The sequence below is a fragment of the Dromaius novaehollandiae genome, chromosome 1 (assembly GCF_036370855.1).
Source record: "Dromaius novaehollandiae isolate bDroNov1 chromosome 1, bDroNov1.hap1, whole genome shotgun sequence".
Lineage (NCBI taxonomy): Eukaryota > Metazoa > Chordata > Aves > Casuariiformes > Dromaiidae > Dromaius > Dromaius novaehollandiae.
In genome coordinates, this window is record NC_088098.1 from 200,066,300 (window position 1) to 200,089,807 (window position 23,508).

General features: G+C 37.8%; 1 protein-coding gene across 1 annotated transcript in view; it reads right to left on the bottom strand.

Moving 5' to 3' along the window:
* The window catches only part of RNF17 (ring finger protein 17), a 55,630-nt gene continuing 32,122 nt past the window's right edge, over positions 1 to 23,508 (bottom strand). The window contains exons 20-33 of the mRNA XM_064505041.1: positions 17,291 to 17,409; positions 16,435 to 16,525; positions 15,459 to 15,574; positions 14,821 to 15,128; positions 13,430 to 13,593; positions 12,533 to 12,652; positions 11,380 to 11,460; positions 10,467 to 10,592; positions 6,290 to 6,400; positions 4,359 to 4,515; positions 3,235 to 3,370; positions 1,693 to 1,882; positions 1,197 to 1,298; positions 1 to 187 (exon numbers count right to left, since the gene is read on the bottom strand). Of these exons, the coding sequence (XP_064361111.1) occupies positions 1,200 to 1,298; positions 1,693 to 1,882; positions 3,235 to 3,370; positions 4,359 to 4,515; positions 6,290 to 6,400; positions 10,467 to 10,592; positions 11,380 to 11,460; positions 12,533 to 12,652; positions 13,430 to 13,593; positions 14,821 to 15,128; positions 15,459 to 15,574; positions 16,435 to 16,525; positions 17,291 to 17,409 (1,818 nt within the window). The 3' untranslated portion in view covers positions 1 to 187; positions 1,197 to 1,199. The remainder of the gene's footprint in view (positions 188 to 1,196; positions 1,299 to 1,692; positions 1,883 to 3,234; positions 3,371 to 4,358; positions 4,516 to 6,289; positions 6,401 to 10,466; positions 10,593 to 11,379; positions 11,461 to 12,532; positions 12,653 to 13,429; positions 13,594 to 14,820; positions 15,129 to 15,458; positions 15,575 to 16,434; positions 16,526 to 17,290; positions 17,410 to 23,508) is intronic.

A 23,508-nucleotide genomic window follows, 5' to 3' on the forward strand; every position in this document is an offset into this window, starting at 1 on the left:
TGTGAGTGGGGAGGAAGTGCAAGGACACACAAAACATTAATCTGAACATTAATGAAAACAGGAAACACAGCAGCAATACAAGTGCATTCGGTGGGCAGGGGTGGGGGGGGAGAGATAACAACCCTCCCCCCTGTTTTTTTTTCCTGATTAAGATGCCAGTACTGGAGAAGTTTGTCACCAAATATGCCTGAAACACAAACTAGAGTTACATCACAGTAGTAAGACTATCACCTTCCCTTAAAGTCTTCTAAAAGGATATAATTTAAACAAGTGTGCCCAGCATTAGCTCTTATATCTATTTCTTTATTATTCTACATTTATTCCATACACTCTTACAAAAAGGATATCACAAGACAGTATTTAAGGCTCTAAGGTCAAAAATGATTGAAATGTAAATATACAGTTTTGCTATTTCAAGATTCGTAAGTATATAGATTATTATCTACAAAAGTAGACTAGAAGAAAGCTTATTAAAGGGAAGGGAAAAGGACCACATAAAGTAGTACTGGGCAAAAAATATGAGAATCACATCATTATCAGTCCTCAGTATTTTTTGCAGCCACCATATGCTCTGAAGCTTTCCATTAAATTTTTCCATGTTTGACTGAATGTATGGATATCAGTAAATTATCATGGTATCATGGATCTCAGCCTGAGAACTGCTGGCACAGAACATGGAGATCAAATGCTCATAATGAACAATCTGTTATGACTGCAGGTAGCATACACTGCCAATCATCTGCAATTTATCTTCTTCAATTATTAGCAGCAAAAGCTTTTCCTGTTACATTGCCTGAACTCTGTTTCAGTCCCTGTTGGTTCTAAAAACTATACTGTGGGCTTCCGTAATTTGCAAGTAAAAAACAAGTTCTCTGCAGAGAGTAACAGCTTCTTGGAACAGTGGAAGTGTACACAGCAAGGATCATGGTTAAAAAGGTCTGATTAAAAAAATCTGATTAAAATATTTAATATTTATCCTTTAGTGTTTCCGCCCCCTTCTCCCCAACATTTAAACTCATTTTAAAAATCAGAAAGCTTACTTAAGTCTAAACAAAACAAAAAATAACCTACATCAGTAAAGAGTTCTGGTTGTGGTAAGTCTATATTACAGTGACAGTTTAGTCCTTTCCTTAAAACTTTTAAAATAATGCCCTCCATAATGCTACGAATTTGTAGTTCTTATTCACTGTACTTACACATTACTCATCCAAATCTGCAAATCCCATTTCTATCAGTTTCATATGAACTAGGTTTTGATCATCTTCATACAAAGAAATGGTGACCTCTGGTGAAACAGCCTGAAAACCAGGAGTTGACACAGTTTTAAGCAGCATGACAAAACCAGGTTCAAATCTCAAAAGCTAACCAGTAGTAAAATTCACTCTACCAGCTATAATTTCATCCCAAATGAAATTCTGAACATAAAGAATATTTCTCTTCATAGTAAAAGGCAACTGGTTTTAAATGATGGCAATGCTCAGACAGTTTTTGACTATGGGATTAAGAGAAGAGCCACATGATTTCCTCTCTTCATCAGTGGCACCTTCACAGTAAAAGCTTCACTTTTTTTTTCCCTTTAATAGGGTTCACAATAAAACAAATACTCAGAAATTATACTAAGAATTTTAAGCCAAGCAAGAGTTTAAAAAAAAAAAAAAAAAAAAAAAAAAAAAAAAAAAAAGTGTTTCTCACAAGTATGGAAGCAGAGAGCTGTTTTCCTTCAACGCACTCCATCATAGCCCACAATGCTTCCATGCTCCATTCTGGGCAGTAAGGAATTCTTTTCTTGTTTTTATCATACACAAGAGGTCTAAAGCCAGCCAACAGAGCTCGTACTGCCTGAATAGGATAATGCAGCAGATGAGAAGGTATCTGACGCAACCTAAAACAAAATGAAAACATTTACCTGGAACTATCTGTCAAGCTAAACAGTTCATAAGGCCAGAAGGATAGCTTAATGATTAGTGCAGGCAAGTAACAGTCTAGAAACTGTAATCACAGTAACTGCTCTACAAAAACCTGCATCATACTGAACAATTCATGTAGGGCTAGGCTCTCTAGAAGAATTCAGCACAGTAACACTCAAGAGGCAGACAAGTATCATACAGAACCCTCAGACTGTTAGGCACACCAGCTCCCCATTACAGTGCCTGGGGAGGAGACTCAAGTGTCTGCCATGGATCTAAGCAAGGAGTGCAAAAAGCAAGTCACACAAGGTAACCGGGGGACACAATGCAGGCTCCAAAACTGGTGTGTCTGGAAAATGACAGGGACCTTTGCAGTCAGAAGTGTTCATTCCTGGAAGTGTCCTAGTCAGATTACTGAAAATAGATATTAGTTTTATACTGTCTCCCACTTCACTCACTCTCCATCCAAGAAGCAAAGAGGCAGAAGCAGAGCAGGAAGTGCAACCCTGAACCAAAACCCTAGTAGTTTGGGAAGCAGGTACTCAGTTCAAATCCCCATTCTGCCTCATGTTAAGCAAAGACCTGTAGATACTTCAGTGATCTCTAAAGCAAGTTTATATGATTAAGTATTTATACAAAGTGAAAGAGCTGCAACAGAGAAAATTTAGAGAAGCTTAGGGAACCCAAAAGCCTGGGTGTTTGAAACACTTAGCTGGCATCGGGGGGGGGGAGGGGGGGGGGAGGGGGCACTGAGACGCATTTCCCAGACTGGCTCAGCACCAAGCAGAACAGGAATTTGAATTTCTATTTTCCACGCAAGCAGGATGAGGTGTAGCCCACTCAGACCCTTCCTTATCCTATGCCCCAGCTGTCCCTTGTACAGACTGTACCTTGTTTACATGTGTGCCAAGTAGGCTCACAGGATCAGCTGATTTATGTCTACACCTGGAGGGTTCTATCCCTATTTTGTGCAAACTTCTAAGGTGCGAAAGTGGATTATAAACCCAAGCCTACTTGACAGGTTGTGAAGCAAGAACCTTGAAGATGATGGAGCAGTCAATGCATGATGGACCCCCAATAATGGGTCACAGAACTACTTGAGAAAGAAGCAGGTGCATAACCTACCTCTCTGTAGGCAGAAACTCATTTAACCAGCCAACAGCTTTCTCTCCAACCAAAATTTAATACTAAATTTTTATATTTATAATTATACACAAATATACAGTATATACATATGTTTATAAATACCTATTTATTTATGAAGAAGTGAATGTTATATACTCTCTCTCTCTCTAAAAAAAAGTTTACATATATTCGTATTATTTACCTGCTGGCTGGGACAACTGAAAAATTACCATAGTCAACAAATTGAATCAGGACCTTAACAGGGTCAAATTCTTTAACAGCAAGGAGCTTCGCTCTATACCATAAACCATCATTGTATTCAACAAGGCAAGGCATTTCTGTAAAAAGAAAAAAAAAAAAAAAAGCCCAACACATACTCTAAATGCATTGCAAACTAACAACTTGAAAATACCAGTCATGCAATAAAACCTATTTTAAACTTTCTTCTTTCTCTACTTCATACTGCTATTTTATTCTACATATCCTCCAATTCTCTCTGCACTCCAATTCACAGTCGCTACTATGCAATTTAAGTCAAGTCTCCGCACCTCATATGGCAACCATGAGACTTAAACAGAAAATTGCTTCGTAAAGATAGCAAACCAACTCATCTAACATCTCAACTCTTACTTTGACTCACATATTCCAGTTAGTAAACAGATCAATCTATAAAGAACTATCTAACAGACATAGTCTTGAGGGAAAAAAAGGCAGATATTGTCTAAAAGCTCAAGTAGAATTCTCCTGATTGGTAGAATCAAGTCCTAGCAATAACTAGTCTCTTCACAAAGCTCTAGACCAGTAAGTTTTAAGTTGCTGTAGGCCCAGCAATTGTGGATGAGAGAATGAAAGTCCTTCTTTTGGCTAAATTGAGAAATCCAGAATTAAAATGAAGTGACACTCTCTAGGTTGCACATATTTTTAAGCTTTTGGTTACATGATTTTCTGTATACAATTTGTGTCTTTTGAATATTTAGCAGCAAGACTTACAAAGCTATAGCTTCAGTGAGAGTCGCCTTAAGGGAAAAATTTTATTATTGTCATAAAAGTTTATCAGCATTTGCAATCTCAACTCAGTTCATAAGCTTCATCAGGCACCACAGAAATGTGAGTTCTTTCCATCATCTTCTAGTGGAACAAAATGAGACAGAAGTCTCAATTTCGTGCAAAGTAAGAACATATCAGAACAGTGGGATTATTCCTTACTGTCCAAGTGAGTTTTATTTAAAAATGCATAGAAACATAATTATTTCTATTCCTTAAGAATAATGTCAGCCTTTTGTACAATCACATGGAACAACAGGGGAAATAAACACACTAATATACCTGTTCTGAAGTTTGTTAGAGGAGGAAGAGAATCCACATTTTTATTGCACCACTTCAGGGCTTCATCAAGGCTCTCCAATGCAGAGTTGCTGTTGGCATCTCTCTCCGTGTCAGACTGCTTTTTAAGGCTCTCGGAAGGATCAAGGCGAATATATACCTATTCAGAGAAAAAGCTCTCATATTATAAACTTTCGCAGATTTGTAGTTTTCAAATTTCATTAGTGATCAAAGATTGTTAGAAGGATACTTGTTCCCATCTTGAAAAGATACAGCATGGCCTCCTCCCTTACTTCTTTCCTCAACCTATTATGAATAATTTCACATTTACACCAAAATTTTTCCCCAAATGAAAGGTCACTAAAACACCACATCTCATAATGTTAAAAAGTAAGAACACAAGAAATGTACATATCAGAGAGCATATCCATATAGAATATATAGAGAATTGTGTGTAATCAGGATTCCTCCTTCACACTACCTAGTAAATATTCATGCTTCATAACGGCAAACCCAAAGATTAATTTTAAAATTAATGACAGAAGAAACAAACTTTCTGACATTCCATTCACCAACTTTATAATTTGGTCATCAGTATAATGCTGTAAGTGAAGGAAATGAAAGTATAAATACGACATATAAAAATTAATATGTAGATTTTAGCTTCCCTACCTGGAAAGATTTTCTAACTAAACTAAAATCTTTATCTTTTTTACAGAGCCATTTCAGAATACTATGATATTCTAGTAACAGCCCAACAAATTAATAAGTAGATCCTTTTTTTTTTTAAACTTACAGTCATGATTCACCAGCAATAAATAAGATTAACTTTAATTTTCTAATTTATATATAATACTTATCAAGCCACAATTCTATCATGCAAATTCTACTTAAATCTACAGGAATCAAAAGCAAGATCTAACATTTCCCAGCATTTATCCTGATCAAAAGCAAAAGAGTTTAAATCTTTTACATAAAATGAACCCAAAATGTTGATTATAACATTTCTCCAGTAAGAAAGGAAACAGAAGAGACAACTGAAGAAAAGTCCTTCACTGAGGTGAACACACACCTCTGTCTTGTACTCAGTGAGAACAGAAAAATACTCAGTGTACACTGTTTCTGGATAACACACATTTCTTCAAGGAAATAAGTGACTGTTTTATAAATTCAGCATTGCGGTCTAAAATTAATTTACCACACTTGAGTATCATAAAACCAATTATTTGGTTTACAAATTTACCAGAACAACAAACTCTTGAGTAGTTCAACATAAGTCAACGCACTTAAAAAGATCCTAGATTTTGTGACACTATCAGCTTCTTACTGCTTCCTGCTTTCAGATTTGATTCAACACTCAAAGTCTGCACATGAATCTTTTAACTAATCAATCAGCATTACATTCAGCGTTTTGTCTAGGAGGCTACTAAAAGGGAAGCTGTTTGGGTTTGCACAAAATCAATGCTGAATCACTGACCAAAGACAAACAACTCCATTATAACATCCAGAAAATGTTCTTATTTCTATTTTTATATTTTAATTTTTATATTTTATATTCCAGTAATTTAGTTTTTGGAGGATACAGAAGAGAAAAGCATTGATAATCTTTCAAGTAAAAATCCAATAACCTATTTTCATATCATGCAAGATGAATAAATACCAGATGTCATTCCAAAAATTCAGTTTTTAGAGAAATGTGCAGTATTAACTTGTCCGCTTTCATGAAAAAAATACAAATGAGGGTATTTCCAATAATAGTTTAACCAATAGCTGCACTACGCAACCATTAGTATCAATAAATAAGTACCATTCTGCAACCTCAGTGATTCTTCTTTATATTGTCTACAATTGTTAGCTGTAATTTCTTGTTCACTAGCCTGACAAGACTGCGACACGCCTGTCTACAATATGTATGAGACATTTATGAAACATACCTCTTTAGGGGACACAAGATGGGTAACTCTGACAGGAAAGGTATCTCCTGGAACAGGTAGTGATGGCAACATATATGGAGGCAAAACAGGAATATCTCCTTCAAGTAATTCCTAGACCAAGACAGACTTTAGTCAACATTCACATTTAGTAATAAACTGCAAACTGACCTTTTTTTGGACTTCTGATGAGAATTCTCATCTAATAATGTTAACAATGTGTCCTCCACAGAAAAATACATGTATCAATTTTTCTTTGGATTGCTACTGGCTAAAACGTAAAAAAACTAAAAGAACAGAACTATTTAATAAACACTTCTAAAATATAAAGAAGATAAATCTCAGAAATGGTCCTAACATGCTGACATGCTAACTTTTTTGCCATTAATGCGAAAATGACCAAAATATTGATTCCCTTTAAAGAGATAAAATACTTGGAAAGAAAACCTAGAATACTTAAGAAGAAAAACTAAAGTAAAAGCAATTAACCGGCACAGATTAACCTGAATGACACATGTTCCTGCAGTTTGCCAGAGAAGTTCTCTCTTTGGTGAAAGAGTAATTTCTTTGCCACGAGAATTATCATTCGTTTTACAACATAATAGATTTTGCGAAGTACAGATAGGTATTGTTTCACCAACACAGCATGCTGCAGTGTATCTGCTTCTAGTGCCAGATACTTCAGTTTCAATTCCATATGCCATTAACTCATTTGGTTCATGACAAAATAAGCTTTAGTGCATTAAATGATGTCCTTATAATGATGTGTCTGTATAGCACATAGTTCATCTGAGTTCTAGCTCATGAGTACAGCTCCTATTCTCTTTGGTACTTTAATACAACACTTATAAGGTACCAATTTCTCTAAAATAAAGATGTCTTTGTTTAATGAACAGACTTCATTACATCCAAAACAAAAAGAAACAAGGAAGCAGCCACAAACATAACTGCAAAATAAAGCAATAAAGTCCAAGCCATATTTTGTGTAGCACCTGACACAGGACAGAATACAAAAACCTTTATGTACCTCAGCCTTAACAGGAAAAAAAATACCGCTTCCAGCAAAAGTATTTTCTCCTAAGAGTTAAAGTCAGTCTTGCTAAATGATGTACTAGTAAAGAAAGGATGTCTGAACAGCCCCTTGTTTGGCTGTATCGTGTTTATATTTAAACTAAACAGCAGACTAAACTAAACTAAACAGCAGAATTCTGAAAAACAGTCAAAAACACTGTGACAGGCAATCTGATTACAACTGGCTGCAAACAATCAACTGAAATTTCAGTTTGTTCCCAACTGTGCACTGCAGGTAGCTCAGGTGGATATCTATCTCGGTCAGCTCTTGTGCATGTTTTTGAAAGAAAGAACTGCATTAGTATTTTTGCTGTTGTCCTTGTTATCGTTAGCAATCTTTTCTCACTCTGAGTAGATCAGCTACTGCTAGATCTACCATACCTTGGCACAGACAGTTTGGTTTTGGAGAGCAGTATTATAAGGATGCCCACCGGTTCCACCAAGAGATGTTTAAGAGTCACCTATTCCAAACAGTTGTCCACCATCCTTTCTGCCTTTGTGTCTAATCTTTAAAAAAATAAAAATGGCTTATATTAACTGCTCTTTATTATGTTTGGAAGGGCACAGCAGAAATTATACAACATAATTTACACATTGCAAAATTCTGTATATTTAGTAAGGCAACTCAGGAGATTAAACACTCTTGCCTTTCATCATGAAAAATTTAATTCAAAGTAAATGGTAGGCTTCACTGTAGTGTGTTATGTTGTATTCTATACCACATGAAGAACTTTGTTTATGAACAGTCTAATTGGCCCTACCCAGCAATGTGACGCACTTAATGACATCTTTAAGATCATGAAGTCTGAAGTGATATTCTGGCAAATCTCAAGTACTGTATTTCCCTGAAAAGGACAGGGTATCTAGACTTAACTCTCATATTAGCAAAAAGAAAGCATAAATGCCTTCTAGGAGTTTGCAGAATGCTTTTCCACTAGTCTTGCTGCAAAAATCAGTGACACAGCACGCCTTATTGATGCCAGAGATGGGGGGGACTTAAGACCTGCACAGCTGGCCTTTAACATACGTTCACAATCATTTGACTTTTCCCCTCCATATAGGCTTGTCTTGTTGCATTCCTGACAGGAAACAACATCTTAGAGTATCTGGCAGGTCTTTTAGTTATATAGATGATTGTTTTTAAGAGGAAATTAACTGCCTACTGAAAAATGGAGAATAGGGACAGGACTAGTTGGCCTTCATGCAGTTTAAGTGCCAAACCATATAGAAATCTCAGTGCTTGAATTTGTAATGATACGTGTAGTACAGCACCATCAACAGCACTATATGCTCTCCTCATTTAGGATGGAAATCCATGCAAATAGTTATAGTATCAGTGCCTGAGAAGTCTGCCTTTTTGATGCTGCTGCTGCCTGATTCTCAATGCTGGACTGAAAGATTTTTCTCTCTGCCTGAAACAACACTGATCTCTCTCTAGAATTGCTGACAGAATCTGGAACAGCTCCTGGTAATGCTGGAAGCATTCAGATTGACAAGTCAGTAATAAAAAGATGGCTTTGCATCAAGTCTTCTCAGCATTGTCTTTGGTGTAATTTAGAAGGCAGACAGATGCTGTTTGAATGAACTTGGCTTATATAGCTGATTGACTAGTCAAAAAAAAAAAAAAAAAAAAAAGAGAGAAAGAAAAAAAAGAAAAGGCACCCTGTCACCTTAAGGGGTGAATTGAGAAAGTCTGGCCATTTGCTCAAAGACACACCAGCAATGTTCAACATCCATTTAGATTAATCAACTTGAGAAAGAACAAAGCTTGAACTCTGTAAGTTTAAGTACCTCACAGTAAAGGGGTTTATTTGGAATTCAGTTAAAGACAGAAGTAGTCTATATAAGGAATTTTGAATTGATTTTGGTTCAGATGGATGGAAACAGTTTGCAGTCAACTGCTGTAGAAAAAGCAGTTCTAAATATGTGAGAAAAGTCTTCTGTTAGTTAAGCCTGAGCTAAGAATGAGCAGATTAAATCCCTGCCTGTCAAATGAAGCAGGTCACCCGTGCCTTAATATGGGAGCACAAGGAAGCCCAGGGCTACCTGGGTCTTACTCACAGTCACATAAAAACAAACACCTTCCCCCTACACCCTCAAAACAACCTAAACAAAAAAATACCACAGTGTAACGGTCTTGTGTATATATATATATATATGTACTTAGAATGAGATCCACTGTTGTAAGGTCACCCAGAACCCCTGGGGTTCAGGTGCCCTCTCCAATATCCTGCTGCCTATTAAGGAGCTTCCTGCATGACTATGGGGCTAGGGTTATCATATGCTAACAAAGACTGAAGTCTGCAGTGTTACCAGCTCCTAAACTGACCTATGCAGCTCAACAGAAGGGTGTCTCAAAGACAAGAAGATACCTGCAGCAAGGCAACAGTGTAACGGGTCTGCACACACAGCTTAGTACCACTATTAACAAACTACAACGCCTACAGGAATGGAACACAGCACTTACCAAATCACTTACAGATCTGAAGTAATGAAGTCACAAAAGTATAAAATAGTAAAATACATAATGATTATGCTTTAGATAACAACCACCTCCTTTAGTCAATGTAGAGTATCGGCTGGCTTGTGGGGCTCACTATTTAGTCTCCACAACTAAACCCAGAGAGACGGTTTAAGAAGTATACCTGATGTGAATGAGCTAGGTCAGAAAGAGACAGTAGTACTTTACTAAAGACGAGAAGAAACAGCCTTTCCAATAATTTGTGTTTAAATGCTTTTCTGACATTAACTGCTAAACCGTTCAAGAGGTAAAAATACTACCCTATTCCTATCCTTCTTAAAGCAAGCTTTAGATAAGCACAGAAAGTAGTAACACTTTAAACAGAAGTGCAGACAAAATCTATTTTTAGAAAGGAGTTCAAGAATAAACTCTTGGCAATTCACCATTCCATACAATTTTAGCAACACATTGGACGTATACTTTTTATGCTAGGGAGCTGTATATTTAGTCTTATTGCTATTTACATTGCAAAACTGTATAGAAATACAAAGAGAAATTTTTATTACAAAAAGGGTCACAATAAGCAACTATGTTTTTTAATTTCAAAATAATCACAACAGCAAAAAAAAAAAAAAAAAACAAACTCACCAGCTTTGACAAGTCCTGACAACCTTCAACAAGACAGTACTTTTGGTATGCCATGAGGGAAGAAAGTGACATTCCATCAATATACAGGCTGATGGACAATTTGCCCCATGGATTATCTGGTAGTTCCTACTTAAACAAGACAAAATAAGATTTTAACAGTAAAAGTGTGACTGAGGTTTTAAAAATAGGAATCAGAGATTTTAATTTTTTGGCCACTATAGGTATGGTACCACATTTTTCAGACCATATAATATCCACAGCTATCATTAACTGTAGGTACCTACAGGTACCATCAAGGACACAAAACCAGTAAGAATGGCTGTTAAGATTATTACACAAATTGGAGTATGGCTGCACCTATCTCTGGAATATCAGCACTGACTACCCAGTCTAACACTGAAACATTCTCTCATGTTTGCTCAAAGATAAACCCTCTTCCTTCACAACTTATCATTACAAACTAAATTACCTGCAATCACAAGGAGATAGGTATTTATGTTTCCCTATAGCATTATATATTAATGTAAGTAAGCCCATACTTATTTTCACCCAATTTTAATCAGTTAAAATTGGATTCAGAAGAATTTCTAATGGTGATAAGTAAGTGGCTTGTAGAATGCAAACTGGCCAATTCAGCAGCATGAAATACAAACAATAGCAAAAGCTTCAATACCTTTAGGTAGGCCTGATATTTGTGACAAAGGTAAAATCATAAGAGAAACAGCTTTAGCCTTTTGAGTCCCCTTCCCCCTCACAGACAGCATAAAGATTGAGGACCAAATTAAATATTTTGTCCAAGAAGTGTGTTTATTGTTATGCTACTTGATCTAGTATTCATAATGTAAGTTAAAAAAAAAAAAAAAGAGGCAAAACACTAAGCCTCATTCTTCCATCTATGAATGAATTAAGCTACCTGAACATGTATTTCAACCTCTTCATCTGTAAGTAGCTCCTGAAGGACATCTACTGCATCCTGCTGCCAAAAGTTTCCAATCTATTCGGTGAGAGAAAAGACAAACACTCAAAACAGTAAGATGCTAACAAAGAATACTCTATTATTCTTAAAACAGTAAGACGAAAATACATGCTTATCATTGAAAAATTTAACACTGAAAACACACATCATTAATTTGATTTGTCAACAAACATGATCTACCATGGTACACTGGACTTGACTGTTTGACAGTGCAGATCAGCAATTTTTAAATCTTGAAGTCATTGAGAAAGAGGTGCTGCTTGCCAAGTCTAACCCTTACTATATACATAATCATCCAAGTGTGTAGAATTACATGAAACACAGCCCAAACATAGAGAATTATACTTTAAGATAACAGAGAGCAGAAAACACGCAATACTTAAATATTTTCCTTGCAATATCTGTTTGCCTCCCAACCTGCAGGCCTATAATCCTATCTTTCTTAATCTATCAATGAAATTGTCTATAGCAATAAATAACAGTTTTCCCTAAAATAAGCCAGTTGCTTTGTTAAATTACATTTAAAAAATGACAGTTCAAATTTGAGGAAGATGTGATAAAACATGAAGATGCTACTTAGGTATCAACTACTTACTGAGACTAGCAGTAAACCCTAAAACAATTCATGCGTATTAGTTTAGCCTAACAGATTGCTTCCTGCACAGCTGGAGTTCAGAATGATAGACACACTTTTGCAGGACATCAAGATTAACATTTTTCTGGCCACTTTGTATTAAGAAGCACAGGCCACATCTCTTGTTGCTGCTACTGTAAAACAGTCACTTCACATTACCATCCTGCCAGCTATTGCTGTGTCCTCTCTCACAAAGATTACATTTCCAAGGAGTCTTTCCCAATAACAGCAGTTTTTGAAATACAGTCACTTCATAAAGCAATCTGGCATTTTCTGCCTAAAGACTGCCTTGCTGAAATGATCCTGATCAGCTGTTGTTTGAGTTCTCATAAATTCATCTGCAAACACAAGCAAAAATACCAGGAAATGCCCACAAATAACTCTCAACTTTTATATGACTAAACAGTGTATCAGTCTGAATACTACTAGAAAGTCTTCAAGTTTAGCATTACTCACTGGTACTGTCTTGTAGAGCTGACATGGTATGCAAAATGGAGGAATATCGGTGTACAAGGCAGTTGGATACAGATGACACTGGGGGATCTTCTCAACGGAACCACGGTCTATGTACTGCACCTATATGGAAAAAAACGGTTTCCAAAAATAATTCCTATTTTTATTTTCTTTTTTATCAAGTTTATCATAGAAAGGGTTCATTTACAGAATTAATTTTTCTGGATAAATAAAATGGTTTGCTGAGACGTATGAGATGTGACAAAGTAGAAATACGGAGGGAATTAAGGAATTAGTATAGATCAGAAGGATTAGAAGTCCAGTCTCTAAACTTGCCCTGCAAGAGATCCTACCTTTATGTGCAATAAGCTACAGTAGTTTAAAACTAGTATCTGAAAGAAATACTAATTTTGTGAACGAGGAAAGTGTCAGACTTAGATACTTACATTCAAAGAGTACAACCAGACTCAAGAGATTAGGTAAGACTAACAGCTAGTAAGAAAAAGTTGTTCTATACCTGAGCAGCAGAAAGAACTTAAACAAACAGACAGTGACTATGTGAGGGGTGGTGGTGGTGTTCCTTTTCTTTTCTTTTCTTTTTTTTTTTTTTTTTTAATTTTAAAGGGATTACTTAGGTGTTTGATTTTTTTATTTAGGATCCTTTATCATCAACAGAAGAACTATAGGAAAATTATGACAAATGAAATAGGTAGACAGAATTCACCTTTAAAATAAATGTAAAATCAGAATGGAAAATGATTACAGTTTTAAGCAGAATGAGTATCTGGACAGTCAGGTCATCCAAATGACAAAAGCAGTGATAAGTTTTTTTGTTTTTTTTTTTCCTAAACACATACAAGTGCACACACACATATATGTAAGATATATAATCAAATTTACCTGGAGAGTACCAGCACCAAGTTCTGTAACTTTACCTCGATACCACATGGTATCTGACCCTCTTACAACACAAGCCTCTCCTTTTTTCCAGCAGTAGGGTTCCAGAAGACCAAGGCATTTGAAGTTGCACTGTATTTCAGTCATCAATCTGTTTAGTTCATTTGCTGAAAAAAAAAAAAAAATTGTAAATGCAAATTTCAAAACAGTCTAAAACATACTAGTGCAAATTATTTTTTATCAACTGAAGGATAGCAGATTCAGATGAAGACGTGTATAAAGATAAAGTACACGTGCCACTCCAGAAACACTGAACAAACCTAATGCATCAGTGTTGAGAAATGTCTAGTATTAGCAAACAAGTTATTACTTCAACAAGAATTTAATTGTATTTGCAATAGTGAAGCTATTAGTAATTCTGGATTTTAATCTCAGAAAAGAAGGATCTAGAAGTTTTGCAGTTGACACTTTGACAGTAGTAACACAAGAGCCTCTGATAACAGCAGCCATCAACAAGACAACAGACTCCCAGAAACAGCAGCAGGATGCCATGAGACAACACAAGACATGTTTCTGAAAGATCCTCTTCTGACAGTAGTTTACAGCAACTACTACAAGAGCAATACAGTCTTGGGTGGGAAGGATTACTGTACTTTTTTCAAATCTTTATCACACAATTTAAGAGTTCGATATATTTGTAGAGCAGAGTGGAAAAAAAGATCGTTTTCCTAGGAAAACATTTTTCTGGAGCACAATGTATTACCAGGGTATGGAAGACATAGCATCCATCAGATGAAACTGTCCTTTTTTCCAAACATTTTGAAATAAATTTCATATCTCTGTATATTTTCTATTACACTAAAAAAAGAAAACTGGACACTGAGCTCACTGAAAACAGGAAAAAAAAAAAAAACAGTGATACCTGAGAACCAACCTAGTTTTTGAGTGTGTAAGATGTATCATTATTAGAAGTAAAACATATCACAATCTCAACATTGCAAAATCAAGCACTTGCTGCTTTACCCAAATAGAGAAGCCTAGAGAAGCAAGGAAAGTAACTTGCTTGTCCAAGTGTTCTGGGTTTTCTGATTTATTGTTGGGGGTGGATGGACAGAATAGTTTATTTTCATCTTCTTAAATGTAAGGCACTGCCTTGTGGGGATTTTGATTTCTTTTTTCTAAATACTGTTGAATTTCTATATAGTTGGACAAGAGTAAGTAGATAAAATGCATGTGTGCGCATGCGCGCACATACACACACACACACACACAGAAGTCCTCATCCTATCTAAAGGACAACACTCCCAAACAGGAATCTTACAGAAAAATGTTCTCACATTACCACAGCTATTGGATTTATAAACACAGATACATTCCCTTCTATATAATCTTACCTAATGATACTGGTATCACATAAATAGTTCCATCGTGTCCAACACAACTTACTACAGCTTGAAAGATTTTCATTTCTGGTATAACAGGAGGTTTATATACTTTATCCACTCCTGACTGAAGCAGTGGTTCCTCAGTTTGCTTTGATTTATGTTCTCTCTCAGAAACAGTGAAGTCTTTCTCTGGAGCAGCACTGTTTAGTGCACAAGCAGTTTCTGAATTACAGCCATCTAATTGCGAGTTCTCTTGTTCTAAATGTACTTCAAGATGTTCCTTGGGGATTGAGCCAGCTGCATCGGCTTTACCAGTTCTAGCAGATTCAATCAAATGGTATCAACATATCAAAAGATGAAGAACTTGAAAAATGAAAAAGAATAAAATAATAGAAATAAAAAGAAAAAACCCCAACAAACCACAGAGATGGCAAATACTTGTTAAAATATTGTCAGACATCTCATCCACTGACTTAACGAATTGAAACATGCAATAGATACAATTATTAATTATTTTACTCAAGCAAGTCCACTTAAAATGATGCTTTGTTTCTACGTATGCTGTAGAGGACAACTCATTTTTCATTTTACTTATTAGCTTACCACAATTTGAATCTGAGTCTGAAAGAATATAAAAGTGTCCGAACCTTCTGTTTCTAAAAGCCAAACCCTTTTTAATAAGGTGTTCTGAAATATCAATAAATTGTCCTGCTTCATCTTTGCAAAGAATTTTCACAGGCAACGGACAAGCCACATCACTTTCCTGGTAAAAAATTAGAGCCATACAACATGTTACAATACGAAACAATTCTCTAAACTATTGGCATATTTTTCATTTTGTTTGTACTGACTACAAATAAGACTCTGTTGAACAACTGATGCCAGATCAGAAGATGCAAAATTTACTTTTCGTATTACAGCTCCCATCATCTAACCAACTGTTCGAAACATGATGTGGGGGTGGGAGTGTGTGGGGGGAACCCACAGAGTAGAAGCTGGCTTCTTCCCTTAGCTATTTTCTTTGAATGAACTGCCAAATACTTGTTTTTCTCTACCAGGACCATTAAATCTACTGATAGATAACCTTGCTCATCAGTGCTTTTATTTCCAGACACACTGTAAAACCTCAGTGGCAGCTGCCAACAAATACTGAAAAAATCAAATTCTCATAATAATTAAGTTTTGTTTACTGATGGAAGAAGTCTATCATAAATGATGTTCACACAGCACTGGACCTAAAATTGACCTGTTATTTCAGTTTCTGAGGCTTGAAAACTAATACAGCAGCTGCTGAAGTTATTCTCATCAAGAACAGGAGCATCTGGCTGAAAAGCTCATCTGTCCATAAGAGATACCAGCACCCAGTGAACCCAAATATTTTAAAAAGTATGCTTCAGTAACTAAGCCTATGTAAGATTTCCTTTTTACACTCTGCAGCCAAACTGCTCAAATGCTCCAAGGAGTAACAACAACAACAACAAAGTATCTTTTCCTTTATAGCAAACAGCAACCTAAAGTTCCATTTGTATTGTTTCAAGAGTGAAAATATTCTGCAAAATTAAATTAAATTAAATTAATGAACAAACAGAAACTTCATGAATACTGCTGGTTTTAATTACAAACCTGTATAATTATTTTTGCTTGTGTCCCACTTAGGTAATAGGATACACATTCACATACTGTTGCTGTCCACTGCATGCTTCCACCTGTTGGTCTGACATGAAACAAATTAAAACTTCCTTTAGTACAAAGAGAAGTTGGCTTTACTGACCATCGTCTAAGCTTACATGGAAAACCTACCCTTTACTAAGGCTCCAACATTTTTTGAAATTGCCTGCACTGCTGGTGGAGAAAGACAATCTGTATTATAGCCAATAATAAAAAGAAAACGGTATTTGGCTCTGGATTGGTATGACAAAAGAATTCAAAAATATGAAAACATACTTGTCAGATTCTGGGAGGATTATGAATTCTAGAATTAAGTCTTAAAAGAACCATGGAAAATGATAGTTCATCTGCAAATTGGGCATTCTGTATTCATCTGGGGAACAGGTATTACAACATGACTGTTTTTCTTTCCAGTATAGACAGCACACAAACAAATACAATTCTCTCTCTTATCTACAGTCTGGAAAAGAGAGACCTGTACATTTTCATGAGACCTGATTCATCCAAAATTCTGTGTCAAAGACAAGAGCATTCAGGGAAATCAGGAAATCCTATGCCATCTGTCCAGTGTTTTATAATTCATCCTATGAATAATTTTTTATTTCCGTATCAGAGTTTGTGCTTTACTGGTATGTAGCATAACCCTAGAAAAAAGCCTCTACAACATATGACAGCTGCCACCCAATTTCTTCTTTATACAAAAAGCAAGTGATATCTAGATCTCAGGTCATTAGTGCTAACCAAAGAAAATACTAAGTTATGTCATTACCACATTTCTGATACTGCTATTTCAATATAAGGGAAAGGCTACCTTATATCTACCAAGGAACATTCTATTGCTAACATCCTCATTATCTTCATATTTTCCTCAAGTTTTCTCAGACAGCTGACATCCACTGTTTTTACAGCTCCGGAATCATACAACATTACCTGTTACAGACAGGAAACACAATGAAACAGAAAAAAACTCTTAACATTATCCATTATCTGCAATAAATGATAATTCAATGCACATTATATATATATATATATATATATATTTATATTACACACACACACAAGTAGCATTCATAATGAAGTCACCAGTGAACACTACACAAACATTACCACTAGCCTCTGCACTGAAGTACTTCACACAACACAAATGATAACCACTGAGCACTGAGAGGCTGAAACGCACAAATGTGTTCAAGTGGGTTAAACAAATTCATAGAGAGCAAGTTTGCCAGGTTACTAAACATGACAGTATAGTTGCACCTTCAAGTCAGAAATCCCACAACTCTCATTGCTGGAAACTAGGAAAGCATGGCAGAGGAAAGTCACTCAGTATCTGCCTTATTTATTGTAAGCTTTCCCTAAGCATATAGGTGCTACTGAAGAGAGAATACTGGGATTAATGGATCTTTGTCTGACCCAGTAGAGCAGCTTCTTGTGCAACAGGAAGAATGAACCAGCAGAACTGCTGCCCTGAAAAGCCGAATCCAAGCCCTTTTCAGTCAGATAAGATTAGCACTGATGTTTACATTCCCTGCAACCATGACGCTAAAGTTATCTACAAACATTGCTTTTCTCAAGGATGTGAGCACCTGAAATGCTAAGGGTAGTAACGTGGACCCACTGTTCACTAGAAGAGAACCATAACAAAGAAGGGCATATTTGCGATCCCAAAAGCTCAGTTACAACCATCTTAACTCCCATTAGATAATGACAACTTTAAGGAAAAAACAACCTAAATATTTCACTGGACATTTTAAGAATTAGGAAACAACTTCCCTTCCCCTCCACCCACACCTGCACCCACCCACCCACACACCACTCCTCTCCCTGCAAAATAACTACCCCTGGCCAATGTGCTGTGAGGGGAGGGAAAGGGGGAAGAGAAAAGAAATTCAAGCAAAAGCCTCAGGAAACTGTTTCAAAAGGCAGGCCACTATAAACATAGCAAGAAATGCAGGGAAAGACTTAGCTTACTATGCATAAAGTAAAAAAACCAAAGGAAACAAAGCTTTGCTAAGAAATCAGATGGTAGCAAAGTGACAAAATTCCTAAGGTGATGTCCAATGGACAAAGAAATCCTATCTTAGGGGAGCTGGATGTAGAAAGCACAAGAAAACAACATGTATGACTGACAGCACAACAGCTGATGCGCACCTACTGGAGCGTGCACTTGGACTTAATGCTACTACCTTCCACAATTCTTGGTGACACCTGCACACTCTTTGTAGGAGCGTGTATGCATCTAGGCTGTTACCTGGAAAAAGAAACCTCTTCTCCCCTGCTTTGGTTATGTTAGTGCATAAAAATTTGCAAACACAGAAATGCTGAAATAGCTTGCTTCCTCACTTCCTAAACAGTAACAGACATCCCAGCCTGTTTATTACTGTTATTAGTTAACTATATCTATTCTCTGAACTATACCATGAATAACAACAAAATCTCTTTCAAATTTTAAAGACAAAGAAATTTAAGCACAGTCAAATAGAAACATAGAATCACTGAGGTTGGAAGGAACCCCTAGAGATTGTCTAGTCCAACCTCCAAGCTAAAAGCAGAAGCAACTAAAGTAGTGGTTGCTCAGGGCCGTGTTCAGTCAGGTTTTGCTATTACCAAGGATGGAAACTCTACAACCTCTCTAAAGTAACCCTCTACCACTGTTAAATCAACTTTACAGGGAAAAAAACTTTTTAATTTTGAAATACAGCTTGTTCTATTTCAGTTTGTGCCCAATTGCCTCTTCTCCTGTCACTGGGCACCTTTCTACCTGTCACTCCTGCCACCTTTGCTTGATTCACTGCACATGGAGATGGACCATTCTTGACCTTGAAAGAGGTGATGCTTGAAAAATCAACTAGGTCTCCTGGACCCTTCTTCCCTTATATGCCTTATAAAGTCAAAGTGTAAAAATATTCTAATATTAGTCTTTGCTTTCTATTGTTTTAATTCACATGGCTATACAGGAAGGCTCCCAAAAGTGTGACAATGCATCAAACACTTACATAGCCATAGATATATACAAAGCTCTCTACAGTTTCATCTGTCGCCTTTTTCTTTAAGTGTTTAGCCTCTCGTTGTTGCAGAGAGCCTTACAAACATGAAGCGAGTTTATCCAACAGTACCTACCCCAGTATACCAATTCCCCCTTTGCTGGAATATCAGCTTTAAAGCCCAAAAAAGTCCTTCCGGAATCAAAACTATCTAATCAAGAACCAATCAGTGGCAATTAGTGGCTCAGATGGGGAAGGCATTGGAGTGAAAATAGCTGTGGTAGGAGCTGAGAGTTGCATCATGGAGGGAAACGCTACAAAAACGAGAGAGGAGACTCTCAAAGACAGGCAAGGAAAAGGAGCACAAAAATGAAAGAGAACAAAATACAGTAGTGGCTTACAGGGGAACAGATTTTCTTCGTAAATTATAAATGCAACCGGACATAACAACCTTAGTGTTTAACTACAACAGAAAGTCACATTCCCTGTCTGATACCTGTGTAACTGATATGAGTGGATAAGAGCTCTGTGCTTGGGGAAATCCACTGTCCTGTTTTTATAGTCCTGGCCCCATGAACTATGTCATGCCCATCCAAATTGCAGAATTCATTACCACAGGATGTCAGAGAGATCATATGCATAAATAGGTTCCAAAATGGTTAAACAGATGTATGGAGATCTACTAATGACTATTAAATATGGCTAACATCTAACCTACAGAGTCCCAGAAGCTAGAAGAACAAACCAGGGGAAGGAGCAACCTGTACCTATACTCTTTCTCTATCCATCCATTCTTTACTGCTGATTCACAGAATCGCAGATTTGTTGAGGTTAGAGGGGACCTCCGGAGATCGTCTAGTCCAACCCCCCTACTCAAAGGGGGCTCAGCCACAGCAAGTTGCTCAGGGCCACATCCAGGCGAATTCTGAATATCCCCAAGGATGGAGACCCCACAGCACCTCTGAGCAACCTGTTCCAGTGTTCGCTCACCTCCACAGGAGAAAAGTGTTTTCTTATCTTGAAATGGAATTTCCTGTATTCCAGTTTGTGCCCACGGCCTCTTGACCTGTCACTGGGCACCACTGAGAACAGTCTGGCCCCATCTTCTTTACTCCCTCCCATCTGGTATTTCCATACACTGATAAAAATCCCCCTGAGCCTTCTCTTCACTAGCCTGAACAGCTCTCTTTCTCCCCTTATGTCAGATGCTCCAAGCCCTTAAACACCTTCCTGGCCCTTTGCCAGACTTACTCCAGGATTTCCATGCTTCTCTTGCACTGGGAAGCCCAGAACTGGCCTCAGCACTCCTGAGGACTGAGAAGAGGGGAAAGATCACCTCCCTCCTCCCAACGCAGCCCAGGATGCCCTTGGCCACTTGTGCAGCAGAGGCACATTGAGGCTCATGTTCAACTTGTTGTCCACCAGGACCCTCAGCTCTTTTTCTGCCAAGCTGATTTCCAGATGGTAAGCCCTCAGGCTACACTGGTGCATGGAGTTATTCCTCCCTACGTGCAGGACTCTGCACTTGCTTGTGTTGAACTTCATGAGATTCCTCTCTGCCCATCTCTCCAGCCTTCTGAAGTTCCTTTGAATGGCAACACAACCACTCCTTCCACTTCTGTGTTCTCTGCAAACTTCCTGACGGTGCACTCTGCCCCGCTGTCAAGGTCATTAATGAAGATGTTAAACCGTGCTGGCCCCAGTATCAACCCCTGACAGACACCGCTGATGACTAGCCTCCAGCCAGACTTCCTGCTGTTCATCACAACCTCCTGAGCCTGGCAGTTCAGCCAGTTTTCAGTCCATTAGTCCATTTCATTGTCCACTTCTCCAGTCCATACTTCATGAGTTTGTCACTGAGGATGTTACGGAAGACAGTGTCAAAAGCCTTCCTAAAGTCAAAGTAAAAAACTTCCACTGCTCTGCTCTCATCTACCAAGTTAGTCATCTCATCACTATCATGTTGGTCAAGCATGACTTCCCCCTTGTAAATCCACACTGACTTCTCCCAACCCCTTCTTGTCCTTAATACGTTTGGAAATGACTTCCAAGACTATTTGCCCCTGATCACCATGACCTTTCAAAGATCATCAAGAGCGTCCTCACAATGACATCAGCCAACTCCCTCAGCACTCATAAGTGAATCCCATCAGGTCCCATGGACCTGCACATATCCAGTCTGTTTAAGTGTTTCCTAATTTGATCCTCCTCCACTGAGAAGACGTATTCCTTGCTTCAGACTTTCCCACAGGTCTTAGGAGCCTGGGATTCCTGAAGGCAAATCTTACCAGTAAAGACCAAGGTGAAGAAGGCATTGAGTACTTCAGCTTTTTCCACGTCATTTGTCACCAGGTCCCCTGCCCCATTCAGCAGCAGGCCCACATTTTCCCTAGTCTTCCTTTTGCAGCATATACTTCTAGAAGCCCTTCTTGGTGCCTGTCACTTCCCTCCAAAACTCCAAGTGAGTTTTGGCTTTTCTAACTCCATCCCTGCGTGCTCAAATAGTGTCTCAATATTCCTCCTGGGTCACCTGTCCCTGCTTCCACCTCTTTTATGCTTCCTTTTTATGTCTGAGTTTAGTCAGGAGCTCCTTGTTCATCCATGCAGGCCTCCGGCCACCTTTGCTTGATCTACTGCACATGGGGATGGACCATTCTTGACCTTGAAGGAGGTGATGCTTGAAAAATCAACTAGATCTCCTGGACCCCTCTTCCCTCCAGGACCCTATCCCCTGCAGTTCTTCCAAGCAGATTCCTGAACAGGCCAAGTCTGCTCTCCTGAAGTCCATGGCTGTGATCCTGCTTTTTGCCTTGCTTGTTTCTCTCAGGATCCTGAACTCCACCATCTCATGGTCCCTGCAGCCAAGGCTGCCCCCAGCCTTCACATCCCTGAGCAGTTCTTCCTCATTTGTAAGTATGAAGTCCAGCAAAGCATACTTCTCATTGGCTCCTCAGTCACCTATGTCAGTAAGTTATCATCAATGGACTCCAGAAACCTCTTGAATTGCATATGACCTTCCAGCAGACACCAGAATGGTTAGAGTCCCCCATGAGAACCAGGGCCTGTGCATGTGAGGCTTCTTTTAGTTGTATGAAAGAGGCCTCATCTACTTCTCTCCTTCCTGATGAGGCAGCCCGTTGCAGATACTCACCACAATGTCGCCTATGTTGGTCTGCCTTCTAATCATAACCCACAAGCTATCAGCTGGCTCATCACCCACCTCTAGGCAGAGCTCCATGCATTCCAGCTGCTCTCTCACATAAAGGGCAACTCCCTCTTCTCACCTTCCCAGCATTTCATATACTAATAATGTAATGATTGATATAGTATGAATTGTAAGTTTTATATAGTTATAAAATAACATAGTAATTTCAAATAATTCCAGCATTTCCAACTGAAGTGGTAAAATAGCTTTTTGAGGGTTCGTAGTTTTGGAAGGCAAATATTATACGAAATCTAAATATAGGAAGTCCTGCTTCTGCTTCCTGTTAGTAAGATCCAGAGGCATAATCTGATTATGCTAGGGAGAACTAATTGCAATGAAGACCCAGATTACCTGTATGACTAAAAAGCCACTCTTACTTTTGAGTTAAGTAGTTATTAACTCATTAAATGCCTGTTCCTGATGCTCCTTATTCAAGTAGGTACAACAAAAAGCACACTTAAAGCAGCACTGTGTGAGAGGTTACTGGGTAAAGTGTTACATCTATTTGGCACAGTGCATCAACATCAGTTTATGGTTCAAGGAACAGCATAACTACAGATGTTCATGTGGTGGTGGACTTAGTTCAATCAACCCCATCAGCAAGGATTATTAGGTTTGGCTGATCGCCAACTTAAGGATCCTATTGCTTCTGGAATCTGAGCCAAACTGTTAAGGTATAACTTGAGAATCTGTGCCATGTTGCTCTGTGTACTGTAACCATACACAAAGTCAATCTCATGAACCTTCCTCAATTATCAAGTGCCCTGCTAAATACATTTTGAGTTTTGATGAGACCATAGTCTTCCTTACAGCAATGTATAATGTAACTGAAAATAAACT